General features: G+C 44.1%; 1 protein-coding gene across 1 annotated transcript in view; it reads right to left on the minus strand.

The window, feature by feature from the left end:
- Positions 1 to 1441: 1441 nt before the first annotated feature.
- The window catches only part of PSMG4 (proteasome assembly chaperone 4), a 35078-nt gene continuing 18926 nt past the window's right edge, over positions 1442 to 17593 (minus strand). The window contains exons 2-3 of the mRNA XM_069730726.1: positions 14495 to 14570; positions 1442 to 2187 (exon numbers count right to left, since the gene is read on the minus strand). Of these exons, the coding sequence (XP_069586827.1) occupies positions 2066 to 2187; positions 14495 to 14570 (198 nt within the window). The 3' untranslated portion in view covers positions 1442 to 2065. The remainder of the gene's footprint in view (positions 2188 to 14494; positions 14571 to 17593) is intronic.

The following is a 17593-nucleotide window of genomic DNA, read 5'->3' on the forward strand; positions in this document are numbered from 1 at the left end:
TCCTTGGTAAGTTAGTGAGAGTTAGTTCAACTGTGTGCAATCTAAGTGTCACATGGTCTCAGTATATACACACCTTTTCTGGAAGGCTACTGAGGCTGCAACACCATTAACCCCTTTCTGACGTCGAACGGGATAGTACGTATGCCATCAGAAGCCCCACTTTTAGATGGGCTCCAGCGGTGAGCCCCACCTCAAAGCCACAACATGTCAGCTGTTTTCAACAGCTGACATGTACCCGCAATAGGCGGAATTGTGATCTGCCCATGCCTATTAACTAGTAAAATGCTGCTGTCAGAGTTTAACGCGCGCTTCTGGCCATGGGGCCGGAAATACGTACACCACTGACCCCCGTCACGCGATCGGGGTTCAGCGGTGCACCGGCATGACAACCAGAGGTTTCCTTGAGACCTCTATGGTTGTTCATGCCAGATTGTGGTGAGCGCCACCCTGTGGTCAGCGCTCATAGAAATGCAGTAATTCTGCTACATAGGGGTGATTTGAGCATTGCCTCTATGTACCAGAGCCGATCAGGCTATGCCAGCTTCTAGCCTCCCATGAAGGTTGTTGAAGCATGGCAAAAGAAAAAAAAAATATATATATATAAGTTTAAATCACCACCCTTTCGCCTCATTCAAATTAACAATTAAAAAAAAATTAAACCTACACATATTTGATATCGCCGCGTTCAGAATCGCCCGATCAATAAAAAAAAAGTTTTAACCTGATCGCTAAACGGCGTAGCGAGAAAAAAAATCAAAACGCCAGAATTACGTTTTTTTTGGTCGCCGCAACATTGCACTAAAATGCAATAGCGGGCGATAAAAAGAACGTATCTGCACAAAAATGGTATTAAAAACGTCAGCTCGGCGTGCAAAAAATAAGCTGTCACCCAACCACAGATCACGAAAACTGGAAACGCTATGGGCATCGGAAAATGGCACAATTTTTTTTTAGCAAACTTTGGAATAAAAGATAAAAAAGAATACATGCAGCCGCACACTCAGGCCCCATGTGCCGGCGGCAGTGCCGGGTATTGAGACTCGTGCGAGTTTCTCGCAAGTATGACCCCGGCCTTACAACAGAACTCCATCCACGCAGTGTCCCTCAGAAAGTGCCTGATCTTAGTACGTACCTGTCAGTGCTCTGGTGAACCCAGAAACTCATCTAAGTTACACACTTGCCCAACCGGCCTTATTACCTGCAGCTTTTACATGCTCTGGTGAAACAGAATACTTGGATAAAATTGGGTTCTGATTAGTGGAGTTTTTGTTTCCTTTATAAGGCCAGGATCACACATGCGAGAAATAGGGCCGAGTCTCACATGTTAGGACCTGGCATTGCCGCCGTCACTCAGGAGCGGAGCGTGCGGTTGCATGTATTGCTATGCGGCCGCACGCTCCGCTCCTGAGTGACGGCGGCAATGCCGGGTATTAACATGCGAGACTCGGCCGTATTTTTCGAGTGTGTGATCCCGGCCTAAGAGTCCCTTGAACCTCCCAGTGACCAGTTGTAAACTATGGAAAAACCTGGCATCAGAAGCTCAATTCCCTGCTGCGCCCGCACAGGAAAAATAAAGTATTACATGGTGTCTGCTGAAATTGCATATACAGGTTGGCCTTTCCATACACCCTCTGTTCTCCGCTCAGACTAAATACAAGAGGTCCTTCATGATGGAAGAACATGGCAAAAAGCAAAATAAAAGACTACTTATCACCATAACAAAATAAAGTTTTAACTATAGGATAAAACAATTTAATTTGAACATTGAATATACAGCATTGCAAAATAGTGTGCATTTAATTGAATTATTTCCACACATGGAGAATGAGATCATAATTTATAGTAATCTCATTTACAAGTATGAGAGCCTTATCCCCCTGAATCCACTAATACATATAAATCTTGTAAGAGGCTAATGTTATGCAGTCACTCTTAACACATCAGCTTCCGTGTGCTTTATAGCTCAGCACGTCCATCTAGTAGGGAGGGTAGGAACGGTCCTCAATCTCCGGTTTCCAACCCAAGCAGTCTGATGGGTCCTCAGCCAGCCAAGGACGGGTCATCTTTAAAACTTTTCAGGAAAGGATTCCATCTCCTCCTTGATCCTTTTCTCTATTAGCAGCATGAGCTGGCTGTCATTGGTTGGGATGTTGACACTAGCAAACACTTGCTTCTTGGTCTTCTTTGCTGTAACACATTGGTTCAAAATAAAGTATTAGATTCATATGGGACGCTACTTATGTCTGGTCTACAACAACCATAAGCTGCAAAAAAATCCCTTAGAATGTTACCAAGATAAATGACCCTGTTAGTCAGTCACCATTGGGGCACAGTCAGACGGACTGAGATCAGAACGCAGTGCATGGACTGGTCGGCAGCTCTTCCGAACCATGCATGGAAATATATGAAGCTGTCACACTCTGGTTGGGGGAGCCGCCGGCCAGTTCGAGCACAGCGTTTTGATCTCTGTACGATTTATACGGCCGTGTGACTGCACTCTTACTATCGCACGTAGTATTTTACTCTGTGCAAACTGATAAAGAAGTCAATTCATATCCAAGAAAAAGCTTCAAGATGTGGCAGAACTGAGAACGTTAAGAACATCTACTTTATTAAGTTCTGGGAGACTTACAGGGCAAAAGTACAAGCAGTAGTAGCAGCCACCAACGTGACCACGGCTATGATGCTGAATGGGGGTGGTCACACTAGTTATATAATACTGCAGCAGGCAAATGGCCATCAGCTGCAGCTGCACCATAGAGGTAGATCACGGGGCTGTTGTGAAACCCCAGAGAAGTCTAAGCCCCTATGAAATATATATAAAAAAAACACCTATACTCGCCACCTGTGCTGGCAATGTTCCTGCGGTGTCGCCACTCGCTGTCCCCAGGGCTCCTGTGCTGTTGTGACACGTGAGCCCAGCGCCCCAACAGCGCTGGCATCACTGTCCCCACTTTCAGACAAATCGAACATAAAGTTTGGGCTGCAGCTGATCTCTGGCTTCCTCATGTTTGATTTTTCTGAATGCGGGGGACAGGGACGCCAGCACTGATTGGGTGCCGCTGTCACAACACCGCACTAGAGCCCCAGGGAGAGCGATTGCTGACACCATGGGAATGGCGTCAGCACAGGAGGCGAGTATAGGCTATTTAATTTAACCGAGACCAAGTATGGGGTATGAGAAGGGGTTGTTCTAGTAGTGGACAACCCCTTTAATAACAATGGAAGTTAAAGAAATATTCCCATCTCATACATTTATATTGCACCCAAAGGCCATAGAAAAGTGGTCATAATTTGTAGTATTTTGGATGAGGATTCCAACCACTTTTCCATCGACAGTGGAGCACATCAAGGCTCCATTCTTGAGACTGATGTGGGTCTAATTGGTGGGATCCACTTCTACTAAACATTTACAGCATGACCTATAGATATGATAAAATGTACGACACGGGAATACCTATTTAATGGCTGACCTAATCCAATTTAGGGTCTCCATGATATCCATGTTACGTAGGCTCAATACCAGATGCGAAGGCAGCCTTCGCAAACAACGTAGAACCTAGGAGAATAGTAAAATGCACGGAGGAAAAATGTTAAAGGGGTTCTCTGGTAATTGGAAAACATAAAATAAATGTCATTATAAGTAAACTAGCTATTGAACCCATTCTACATCCGGGTGGCGAGCATTTACATTGGTATATGGTCTCCATCCTGGTATGTGGTGCTTCCATCCTGCGCCCTAATCTTATCATGTGCTGCTACCATCCTGTCATGTGCAGCCCCCATCTTGTTTTGTGCGCCTCCATCTTGTCATGTGCTCCTCTCTTCCTGAGCCCTCATCCTGTCATGTGCTCCCATCCTGCACCCTAATCCTGTCATGTGGTGCTTCCATCCTGCGCCCCCATCCTGTCATGTGGTGCTCCTCATCCTGCACCCCCATGCTGTCATGTGCTGCTGCCATCTTGCGCACCCATCCTGTGATGTGGTGCTCCTCATCCTGCACCCCCATGAGGTCATGTGCTGCTCCTATCCTGCACCCCAATCCTCTCATGTGCTGCTCCCTTCCTGTCATGTGGTGCTCCTCATCCTGCACTCCCATGCTGTCATGTGCTGCTCCCATCCTGCACCCCATCCTGTCATGTGCTGCTCTCATCCTGTGCCCCCATCCTGTCATGTGCTACTCTCTTCCTGAGCCCTCAGTCTGTCATGTGCTCCCATCCTGCGCCCCCATCCTGTCATGTGCTGCTCCCATCCTGCGCCCCCATTCTGTCATGTGGTGCTCCCATTCTGCATTCCCATGCTGTCATGTGCTGCTCCCATCCTGCTCCCCCGTTCTGTCATGTGGTTCTCCCATTCTGCACCCCCATGCTGTCATGTGTTGCTCCCATCCTGCGCCCCCGTTCTGTCATGTGCTGCTCCCATCCTGCGCCCCCATGCTGTCATGTGCTGCTCACATCCTGTGCCCCCATTCTGTCATGTGCTGCATCCATCCTGCGCCCCCATTATATCATGTGCTGCTCTCATCCTGCGCCCCCATCCTGTCATGTGCTACTCTCTTCCTGAGCCCTCAGTCTGTCATGTGCTCCCATCCTGCGACCCCATTCTGTCATGTGCTGATCCTATCCTGCTACCCCGTTCTGTCATGTGCTGCTCCCATCCTGCTCCCCCGTTCAGTCATGTGGTGCTCCCATTCTGCACCCCCGTTCTGTCATGTGCTGCTTCCATCCTGCGCCCCCATGCTGTTATGTGCCGCTCCCATCCTGCGCCCCCATTCTGTCATGTGCTGCTCCCATCCTGCGCCCCCATGCTGTCATGTGCCGCTCCCATTCTGCACCCCATGCTGTCATGTGCTGCTCCCATCCTGCGCCCCCATGCTGTCATGTGCTGCTCCCATCCTACGCCCCCATGCTGTCATGTGCTGCTCCCATCCTGCGCCTCCATTCTGTAATGTGCTGCTCCCATCCTGCGCCCCCGTTATATCATGTGCTCCTCCCACCCTGCACCCCAGTTCTGTCATGTGCTTCCATCCTGCGCCCCCATTCTGTAATGTGCTGCTCCCATCCATATGCTCTGTACACTGCTCCATAAAAGTTGATGGCCCCCATAAGATGCTCCATAGTATTATATGCTCCACATGCTGCTGCAAGGTAAGAGAGTCTGCTCGCACTGCTGTCCACCCTGTATATCTAACATATAAAGCTGAATGTGTGTATGTGTGTCCGGGATTGGCATCTGCACCGTCGCAGCTACAGCCACAAAATTTTGCACAGTCACACGTCTGGACCCCGAGAGCGTCATAGGCTATATTGTGAGGTGAAATTTTAACCCCGCACTTTCCAATTCACCAAACAATTTTGCCCCTATCTACATAATGGGGAAAAAAGTGAAAGGAAAAGTGTTGGAGGCGTCGCAGCTACAGAAACAAAATTTTGCACAGTCACACGTCCGGACCCTGAGAGCGTCATAGGCTATGTTGTGAGGTGAAATTTTAACCCCGCGCTTTCCAATTCACCAAACTATTTTGTGAAAGGAAAAGTGTTGGAGGCGTCGCAGCTACAGAAACAAAATTTTGCACAGTCACACGTCCGGACCCTGAGAGCGTCATAGGCTATGTTGTGAGGTGAAATTTTAACCCCGCGCTTTCCAATTCACCAAACTATTTTGCCCCTATCTACATAATGGGGAAAAAAGTGAAAGGAAAAATGTTGGAGGTGTCGAAGCTACAGCCACAAAATTTTGCACAGTCACACGTCTGGACCCCGAGAGCGTCATAGGCTATGTTGTGAGGTGAAATTTTAACCCCGCGCATTCCAATTCACCAAACAATTTTGCCCCTATCTACATAATGGGGAAAAAAGTGAAAGGAAAAGTGTTGGAGGCGTCGAAGCTACAGCCACAAAATTTTGCACAGTCACACGTCTGGACCCCGAGAGCGTCATAGGCTATGTTGTGAGGTGAAATTTTAACCCCGCGCTTTCCAATTCACCAAACTATTTTGCCCCTATCTACATAATGGGGAAAAAGTGAAAGGAAAAGTGTTGGAGGTGTCGCAGCTACAGAAACAAAATTTTGCACAGTCACACGTCCGGACCCTGAGAGCGTCATAGGCTATGTTGTGAGGTGAAATTTTAACCCCGTGCTTTCCAATTCACCAAACAATTTTGCCCCTATCTACATAATGGGAAAAAATGAAAGGAAAAGTGTTGGAGGCAAATTAACAGCTGCCAGATGTGAACAAGGGGGACGTAAAGAGTGAGAGCGATGGCGCCAAAGAGTATATACCGTACAGTTGCTAAGGTGGGGCCCCGACATGGGATACTCACCACACACGGGGATATGAACACACACACAAAATGTGCCACACACTACCACGTGCTTGAACACATATCACCCTCAGCACACATTTCACCACACATTCTCCAACCTCGCCACATAAAAGTCGAAACACAAAAGTCGCCGCTCAAAACTCGCCACGCGCAGAACTCGCCACATGCAAAAACTAGGCTCTTGCAAAACTCGCCACAAGTGCAAAACTCACCTCATGGAAAACTCGCCACACGCAAAACTTGCACACGCGGAAAAATTGCCACATGCAAAATTTGCCTCACACAAAACTTGCACATACTCAAAAGGCACCACACAAAACTCGCCACGCGCAAAACTCGCCATGCGCAAAACTTGCTGCACACAACTTGCTACACTAACCTGTCACATGCAACTCGACACACAAAAAGTTGCTACACGCATGTTGCCACACAAAACTCATCTCACAAAAGTCACTACATGCATGTCGCCACACACAACTCAACACACACAACTTGACAAACGAAACTCGCCCTAAAACACACACAAGTCTGGTCTTATCCTTCAAAAATAAAAATCTGATTAATAAGCAGACAAACTACAACAACTGTACCATATAGGAAATACGGCAGCTGTCAGTCACATGACCTGTCTATTATGTGTATGTGTGAGCTAATATATACTGCAAGGGGGAGGGCTTCCTGTTGGCTGGGGATTTATCAGGCTGCCAATTTAGCTTACAAATACGGAGGTAAAAATACTGAGCAAATAACGTGTGAACGAGGTCTAATACAGGAGGAGATGACACACAGGTATATACTATATACAGGAGGAGATGACACAGATATATACTATATACAGGAGAGATGACACACAGGTATATACTATATAGAGGAGGAGATGACATACAGGTACATACTATATACAGGAGGAGATGACACACAGGTATATACTATATACAGGAGGAGATGACACACAGGTATATACTATATACAGGAGGAGATGACACACAGGTATATACTATATACAGGAGCAGATGACCTACAGGTATATACTATATACAGGAGGAGATGACCTACAGGTATATACTATATACAGGGGAGATGACACACAGGTATATACTATATAGAGAAGGACATGACATACAGGTACATACTATATACAGGAGGAGATGACCTACAGGTATATACTATATACAGGAGCAGATGACCTACAGGTATATACTATATACAGGAGGAGATGACCTACAGGTATATACTATATACAGGAGGAGATGACACACATGTATATACTATATACAGGGGAGATGACACACAGATATATACTATATACAGGAGAGATGACACACAGGTATATACTATATAGAGGAGGAGATGACATACAGGTATATACTATATACAGGAGGCGATGACACACAGGTATATACTATATACAGGAGCAGATGACCTACAGGTATATACTATATACAGGAGGAGATGACATACAGGTATATGCTATATATAGAAGATGACATGCAGGTATATACTATATACAGGAGGAGATGACACAGATATATACTATATACAGGGGAGATGACACACAGGTATATACTATATACAGGAGCAGATGACATTCAGGTATATACTATATATAGGGGAGATGACACACAGCAGGTATATAATATATACAGGGGAGATGACATACAGGTATATACTATATACAGGAGATGACATACAGATGTATACTATATATAAGGGAGATGACAAACATGTATATCCTGAGGTGATGAGGTGAAAATGAGAGGTGTGAGGTGAAAATGAAAAGGTGTGAGTGCAAAATGAGAGGAGTGAGGAAAAATAATGGAGTGATCAGAAAATGACAAATGTGAGGTTGAAATGACAAGTGTTAGGGGGGAATGAGAGATGTGAGGGAGAAAATGAGAGATGTGAGGGGGAAAATGAAAGATGTGATTGGGAAAATGAGAGGCGTGATGGGAAAATAAGAGAAGTGAGGTGCTATAACTAACCACAGATATTTACTATGCCCAGGCAACGCCGGGCTCTTCAGCTAGTCTAATCTAAAAGTGGAGATATCGGGTGCCGTGGTAAGAAGAGGCTGCTCGCACTGCTGTCCACCCTGTCTTCTAGTACTAAAGATACCAGCGGTGCCGAGCTAAGAAGAGGCCGCTCACATTGCTGTCCAACCTGTATACCTGATCTAATACTGAAAATAGCAGCAACATTGAAATAAAAAGAAGAGGCTGTCACAGAACTATTCACTCTGTGTATCAGATCTAATACTGGAGATACCAGGGCTGCTGAGGTAAGAAGAGGCTGCTCACACTGCTGTCCACCCTGTCTTTCCCATCTAATACTGGAGATACCAGGGCTGCTGATGTAAATTACAGACGCCTCTCATCTTTTTAAGTGGTGGAACTTGCACTATTGCTGACTGACTAAATACTTTTTTGCCCCACTGTAACTGATGTAATACTAGAGATACCAGGGGTACTGAGGTAAAAAGATCTTGTTCACACTGCTGTAATACAGGAGATACCAAGGATGCTGAGGCGAGAAGCAACTGCTCACACTGCTGTCCAACTTGTCTATCTCAACTAATATTGTAGACATCATGAGTAGTGATGAGCGAATATACTCGTTACTCAAGATTTCCCGAGCATGCTCGGTGGTCCTCCGAGAATTTTTTAGTGCTCAGAGATTTTGTTTTCCTCACCTCAGCTGAATGAGTTACATCTTTTAGCCAGCATAAGTACATGTGGGGGTTGCCTGGTTGCTAGGGAATCCCCACATGTACCTATGCTGGCTAACAGATGTAAATTATTCAGCTGCGGCGCTGAAAATAAATACTTACAAATACTCGTAATACACCAGAGCGTGCTCGGGAAATCTCGAGTACCGAGTATACTCGCTCATCACTAATCATGAGTGCTGTGGTGGTAAGTAGAGGATTCTCACACTGCTGTCCGCCCTGTCTATCTTATCCAATTCCGGAGATCTCAAAGATGCTGTGGTGACCAGCAGTTGCTCACACTGCTTTCCACTCCCCTGTCCTTCTGATCTAATACTGGAGATACCTGCAGTTTTAAACTCTCATACCAAGTTTAAGAACGTGTATAACATTCGAAATGCGCCATGGACTTTAGCTCTATATAATACCAAATATATATCTGGATACTTACATGTTTTTAAGCGTTTTTTTTTTTTTATAAAGAAACTATCATTTTTATTGGAACTTGACAACATATGAGCTGGATCTTCCGCCTTTCTCCCATGTCTTTTTTACAGTTATAGTATAAAGCATACAGTGGCATGTAAAAGTTTGGACACCCCAGGTCAAAATTAAGGTTACTGTGAACAGTTAAGCAAGTTGAAGATGAAATGACCTCTAAATGGCCTAAAGTTAACCCCTTAAGCCCCGAAGGCGGTTTGCACGTTTTTGACCGGGCCAATTGTTACAATTCTGACCACTGTCCCTTTATGAGGTTATAACTCTGGAACGCTTCAACGGATCCTGGTGATTCTGACATTGTTTTCTCGAGACATATTGTACTTCACGATAGTGGTAAAAATTTCTTTGATATTACCTGCGTTTGTTCGTGAAAAAAATGGAAATTTGGCGAAAATTTTGCAATTTTCCAGCTTTTAATTTTTATGTCCTTAAATCACAGAAATATGCCACACAAAATACTTAATAAGTAACATTTCTCACATGTCTACTTTACATCAGCACAATTTTGGGAACAAATTTTTTTTTTGTTAGGGAGTTATAAGGGTTAAAAGTTGACCAGCAATTTCTCATTTTTACAACACCATTTTTTTTTTTAGGGACCACGTCACATTTAAAGTCATTTTGAGGGGTCTATATGATAGAAAATAACCAAGTGTGACACCATTCTAAAAACTGCACCCCTCAAGGTGCTCAAAACCACATTCAAGAAGTTTATTAACCCTTCAGTTGTTTCACAGGAATTTTTGGAATGTTAAAATGTTTTTTTTATACACAAAAAATTTACTTCAGCTCCAATTTGTTTTATTTTCACGAGGGTAACAGGAGAAAATGGACCCAAAAGTTGGTGTACAATTTGTCCTGAGTACCCGGATACCCCATATGTGGGGGTAAACCACTGTTTGGGCGCATGGCAGAGCTCGGAAGGGAAGGAGCGCCATTTGACTTTTCAATGCAAAATTGGCTGGAATTGAGATGGGACATCATGTTGCGTTTGGAGAGCCACTAATGTGCCACTAATGTGCCTAAACATTGAAACCCCCCACAAGTGTCACCATTTTGGAAAGTAGACCCCCTAAGGAACTTATCTAGATGTGTGGTGAGCACTTTGACCCACCAAGTGCTTCACAGAAGTTTATAATGTAGAGACGTAAAAATAAAAAATTATATTTTTTCACAAAAATGAACTTTTCGCCACCAATTTTTTATTTTCCCAAGGGTACCAGAAGAAATTGTACCCCAAAAGTTGTTGTGCAATTTGTCCTGAGTACGCCGATACCCCATATGTGGGGGTAAACCACTGTTTGGGTACATGGCAGAGCTCGGAAGGGAAGGAGCGCCGTTTGACTTTACAATGCAAAATTGGCTGGAATTGAGATGGGAAGCCATGTTGCGTTTGGAGAGCCCCTGATGTGCCTAAACATTGAAACCTCCCACAAGTGACCCCATATTGGAAACTAGACCCCCCAAGGAACTTATCTAACTGTGTTGTGAGAACTATGAACCCCCAAGTGTTTCACTACAGTTAATAACGCAGAGCCGTGAAAATAAAAAATCATTTTTTTCCCACAAAAATTATCTTTAACACCCAGTTTTGTATTTTCCCAAGGGTACCAGAAGAAATTGTACCCCAAATGTTGTTGTGCAATTTGTCCTGAGTACGCTGATACCCCATATGTGGGGGGAGGGGGGGAACCACCGTTTAGGCGCATGGCAGAGCTCGGAAGGGAAGGAGCACCTTTTGGAATGCAGACTTAGATGGATTGGTCTGAAGGCGTCACATTGCATTTGCAGAGCCCCTGATGTACCTAAACAGTAGAACCCCCCCACAAGTGACCCCATATTGGAACCTAGACCCCCCCAAGGAACTTATCTAGATGTGTTGTGAGAACTTTGAACCCCCCAAGTATTTCACTACAGTTTATAACACAGAGCCGTGAAAATAAAAAATCATTTTTGTCCCACAAAAATGTTTTTTTAGCCCCACAAATTTTTATTTTCCCAAGGGTAACAAGAGAAATTGGACCCCAGAAGTTGTTGTCCAATTTGTCCTGAGTACGCTAATACCCCATATGTTGGGGTAAACCCCTGTCTGGGTGCACAGGAGAGCTCGGAAGGGAAGGAGCACTGTTTTACTTTTTCAACGCAGAATTGGCTGGAATTGAGATCGGACGCCATGTCGCGTTTGGAGAGACCCTGATGTGCCTAAACAGTGGAAACACCCAATTCTAACTGAAACCCTAACCCAAACACACCCCTAATCCCAACCACACCACTAACCCCAACCCTAATCACACCCCTAACTCCAACACATCCCTAACCAGACCCCTAACCCTGACACACCCCTAACCCTAATCCCAACCGTAAATGTAATCCTAACCCCAACCGGAAAATGGAAATAAATACATTTTTTAAATTTTTTTATTTTTCCCTTACTAAGGGGGTGATGAAAGGGGGTTTGATTCATAGCGGGCTTTTTAGCGGATTTTTATGATTGGCAGCTGTCACACACCAAAAGACGCTTTTTATTGCAAAAAATATTTTTTTGAATTACCACATTTTGAGAGCTATAATTTTTCCATATTTTAGTCCACAGAGTCATGTGGGTTTTTTTTTTTTTGCGGGACGAGTTGACGTTTTTATTGGTAACATTTTCGGGCACGTGACATTTTTTGATCGCTTTTTATTCCGATTTTTGTGAGGCAGAATGACCAAAAACCAGCTATTCATGAATTTCTTTTGGGGGAGGCGTTTATACCGTTTTGCGTTTGGTAAAATGGATAAAGCAGTTTTATTCTTCGGGTCAGTGCGATTACAGTGATACCTCATTTAGATTTTTTTTTATGTTTTGCCGCTTTTATACGATAAAAACTATTTTATAGAAAAAAAATTATTTTTGCATCGCTTTATTCTGAGGACTATAACTTATTTTTTCCCTGATGACGCTGTATCGCGGCTCGTTTTTTGCGAGACAAGATGACGTTTTCAGCGGTACCATGGTTATTTTTATCTGTCTTTTTGATCGCGTGCTATTCCACTTTTTGTTCGGCAGTATGATAATAAAGGGTTGTTTTTTGCCTCTTTATTTTTTTTACGGTGTTCACTGAAGGGGTTAACTAGTGGGACAGTTTTATAGGTTGGGTCGCTACGGACGCGGGGATACTAAATATGTGTACTTTTATTGTTTTTCTTTTTTATTATTTAGATAAAGGAATGTATTTATGGGAACAATATTTTTTTTTTCTTTATTTAGAAAAATTATTTGATTTATTTATTTTTTACACATGTGAATATTTTTTTTTTTACTTTATAACATTTCCCCAGGGGGGAACATCATGTTATAGGGTCAGATAGCTGATCTGACACTTTGCAGAGCAGTGTGTCACATCAGCGATCTGACATGCAGGGCTGCAGGCTTACCAGCGCTTGCTCTGAGAAGGCGCTGGTAAGCCACCTCCCTGCAGGACCTGGATGCAGCCCTGCGGCCATTTTGGATCCAGGGCCTGCAGGGAGGAGACGCTCGGTACAAGGTAAGCACATCGCTTTGTACCGAGGGTCTCAGGGAAGCCTGCAGGGAGCCCCCTCCCTGCGTGATGCTTCCCTATGCCCCCAGAACGCTGCGATCATGTTTGATCGCAGTGTGCCGGGGGTTAATGTGCCAGGGGCGGTCCATGACCGCTCCTAGCACATAGTGCCGGATGTCAGCTGCGATAGTCAGCTGACACCCGGCCGCACTCCCCCCGTGAGTGCAGCTGATCGCGCTGGACGTGCTATCCCATCACTGGGAATTGAGTCCCAGGTCACCTTGACGGGATAGTACGTCCAATGGGATTAAAAAGATGGCACATTTACATTTTAGGCAAAAAATCTTAATATTTTAAAAAATACAAAAAGGAAAATTGATTGATGCAAAAGTTTGGGAACCCTGCACGGTGTTATGTTTGCATCAATAACTTATTGAAATTTCATTGAATCCATTCTTCCCTTCCCAGTGCCATAACCCCAAAGCATGATTGATCCACCCCCATGCTTAATGGTTGTCAAGATGTTCTTTTCCTGAAATTCTGTGCCCATTTTTTCTCCACACATACCTTTGACTATTGTGGTCAAATAATTATATTTCAACCTCATCGGTCTACAGGACTTGTATCCAAAACGCATCAGGTTTGTTTTTTCTACTTTCACACATCAAGTTTTTTTTTTTTTTCGGGCACATCCGGCAAGTTTAAAAAAAAAAAAAACAGTGACGGAACCGACCAAAAACGTGTGAAACGGAGATGTGAAAAGATGAACCCAATTTTCCGTGAATGCGATCTCTTTTTCTTTTTTTTTCTCTCTCTCTCTCTCTGAACATGCCCATATTTGTGCAGGTGTCTGAACAGTGGAACGATGTACCACAACTCCAGAGTCTGCTAAAATCTTTCTGAACGTCTTTTGCAGTCAAGCAGGGGTTTTGATTTGCCTCTCTAGCAATCCTACAACCAGCTCTCACTGAATTTTTGCTTTGTCTTCTGACCTTTTCTTGACCATCAATGTTCCTGCTAACTGCCATTTCTTAATTACATTTCAAACTGAGAAAAGGGCAACTTGTATTTTCTTATAGCCTGCTCCTGCTTTGTGGGCCTCCACCATTTTCAGAGTGCTTAGAAAAATCCATGGCTGTCGTTTTTAGGAGAAGGCATCATCCACATCAATTACAGCAGGAGGATAGCCATCAGCAGCAGAGAGGTGGGATGGAGACCGCAGAAACCACGCCCATCAGACCAGACTAACAGGACTAATGTTCAGCGTGGGAGAATTTCAAAAGAAAGGGCAATGGCTAAAAGTAAAAAAATGTGATAGATTTCCTCTCTGGCTAATAATCTTAAAAATTTGACAATTTCACATATGCTGGACTAAACACAGATGAAAGGCAAAAAAAAACTGTTTGGAAATTGGTAAAAAAAAAACGACAAGAAACTCTCACCTAATCTCTGTGCAAAAGAACCAGAAGTTGTATCAGATTTATCCCCAAGAATCAGCGAAGACAAAGGCATGGAATCCTACAATTAAAGAGTGCAAGAAAAATGATTAGACCAGAGCTACCATCAGTCAGTCACGTATAATACAGAGAAATCATGCAGGTTGGCTTACATTACAGAATGCACTGGGACAACAGAGGAGAAGACTGAAAGGTTTCGGGAGTGACGTTGGGCACGTGTACAATTTATACATGCACATTCTGAAACTAAAAACACAAAAATCGTCCATCATCCGAAATACACAGCAGAAAGGGGATTTCTCCATGATAAGTGGGAACCAGGCTACATCTCCTGTGCACAAATTCCACATTTGGCAAACATAACCAGGGGGGTAACTACCACGGTCGCAGCGGTTGCCCGGTGCGGGCTGTGCTATATACTACGCAGGCTGCACTATATATTATGTGGGCTGTGTTATATACTATGGGGGTATATTATATTCTATGGGGGAGGCTGTGTTATATACTATGTGGCTGTGGTATATACTATAGGGGGTATATTATATTCTAAGGGGGAGGCTGTGTTATATACTATGGGGGTATATTCTATTCTATTAGGGAGGCTGTGGTATATTCTATGGGGGCTACATTATATACTATGGGAGGTGGGCTGTATTATATACTATGGGGGCTACATTATATACTATGGGGAGGTTGGCTGTTTTATATTCTATGGGGGGGGGGCTACATTATATTCTGTGGGGGGATGTCTTAGATTTTATGAGGGAGGATTGCATCATACTCTGATGGGGCTACATTATATTCTATGGGAAGGTGGGCTGTATTATATTCTATGAGGGGCTACATTACATTCTATGGGGGGCTGTATTATATTTATATTTTATGAGGGGTGATTGCATTATACTCTATGAGGGGGCTACATTATAATCTATGGGGGGGTTACATTATACTACGTGGGGTGGCTGTACTATATGTGGGCTGCATTATACTGTATCGAGGACTATGGGGAATACATTATATTATATGAAGAACTATGGGGTGCATTATACTATGGAAAGTGAATTGTACGACATGGATGACGATGGCGGTGCATTATACTATATGGAGGACTATGGGGAGAGTATGGTAATATATGGATGACTATGAACTGTGCAGTATATTATATAGAGAACTATGGGGGTGCATTATACTATAAGGAGGACTATGGGGGTGCATTATACTTCTTATATGGATCCCCATGACTTCTATGTAAGCCTCTGATGAGTATAATGTTTTTTCTTTTATACATTACATAACAACGGCAGTACTGGGGACAAATATATACCAGGATGGGAAACAAGATAGTTACGCCACTGAGGTCACACTATACAACTTGGCAATAAAGCTATAGTGTGCGAAATGAATAGGGAAAATGTGAATTTGGGTGGAAAATATTTTGGCATGGTGGGGGAAGGGCCCCATTTAAAAGTTCGCACCGGGGCCCATAATTTTGTACTTACGCCACTGAACGTAACCCAATATATAGTACTAGATGGTGGCCCGATTCTAACGCATCGGGTATTCTAGAATATGTATGTATGTATATAGCAGCCACATAGTATATAGCATAGGCCACGTACCAAACAGTATATAACACAGCCCACAAAGTATATAACATTGCTCACGTAGTATTGCCCACGTAGTATATAGCAGCCACGTAGTATATAACACTGCCCACGTAGTATATAGCACAGCCTACGCAATATATAACACAGGCCACGCAGTATATAACACTGCCCACGTAATATATAGCACAGCCCACGCAGTATCTAACACTGGCCACGTAGTATATAGCAGCCACGCAGTATATAACACAGCCCATGCAGTATGTAACACAGCCCACGCAGTATGTAACAGCCCACGTAGTATATAACACTGCCTACGTAGTATATAGCACAGGCCACGCAGTATATAACACAGCCCACATAGTATATAACACAGCCCACATAGTACATAACAGCCCACATAGTACATAACAGCCCACATAGTATATAACACAGCCCACATAATATATAACACAGCCCACATAATATATAACACAGCCCACATAATATATAACACAGCCCACGCAATATATAACACAGCCACGTAATATATAACACAGGCCACGTAGTATATAACAGCCACGCAGTATATAGCAGTGTGGGCACCATATTCCTGTAAAAAAAAAAAACTAAAAAAAAACGGTAGTTCTATACTCGCCCTCCGTCGTCCAGCGAAGCTGTGTCGATGCGCGCGCGGCTGCCGCCAGCTTCCGTTCACAGCGATGCATTGTGAAATTACCCAGATGACGTAAGACCGCTAAGTCTTCTGGGTAATTTTGCAATGCATCTCTGGGAATGGAAGCTGGCGGCAGCCACGCGCGCTTCAGCGGACGACGGAAGGTGAGAATAGCAGGTTTTTTGTTTTTTTATTATTTTTAGCATATCTTTTTACTATTGATGCTGCATAGGCAGCATCAATAGTAAAAAGTTGGTCACACAGGGTTAATAGCAGCGTTAACGGAGTGCGTTACCTGCGGCATAACGTGGTCCGTTAACGCTGTCATTAACCCTGTGTGAGCGCTGAGTGGAGGGGAGTATGGAGCGGGTGCCGGGCACTAACTGGACGGGAGTAGGGAGGGACTAATTCTTTGCCGGACTGTGCCCGTCGCTGATTGGTCGCGGTAGCCAGGACAGGCAGCTGGCGAGACCAATCAGCGATGCGGGATTTCCGGGACAGACAGAAAGACAGATGAAAGTACCCCTTAGACAATTATATAGTAGACTAGATGATAGCCCGATTCTACCGCATCGGGTATTCTAGAATATGTATGTAGTTTATTTATGAAGATTTTAGAATAATACATTGAATACACAGGATTCGTCTGTTGCTGATTGTTCGCGGCCGGCCACGGAGTATATAGCACAGCCCGTGTAGTATGTAGCACAGCCCGCGTAGTATATTGCACAGCCCGCGTAGTATATTGCACAGCCCGCGTCGTATATTGCACAGCCCGCGTCGTATATTGCACAGCCCGCGTCGTATATTGCACAGCCCGCGTCG

The sequence above is a fragment of the Ranitomeya imitator genome, chromosome 6, assembly GCF_032444005.1.
Source record: "Ranitomeya imitator isolate aRanImi1 chromosome 6, aRanImi1.pri, whole genome shotgun sequence".
Lineage (NCBI taxonomy): Eukaryota > Metazoa > Chordata > Amphibia > Anura > Dendrobatidae > Ranitomeya > Ranitomeya imitator.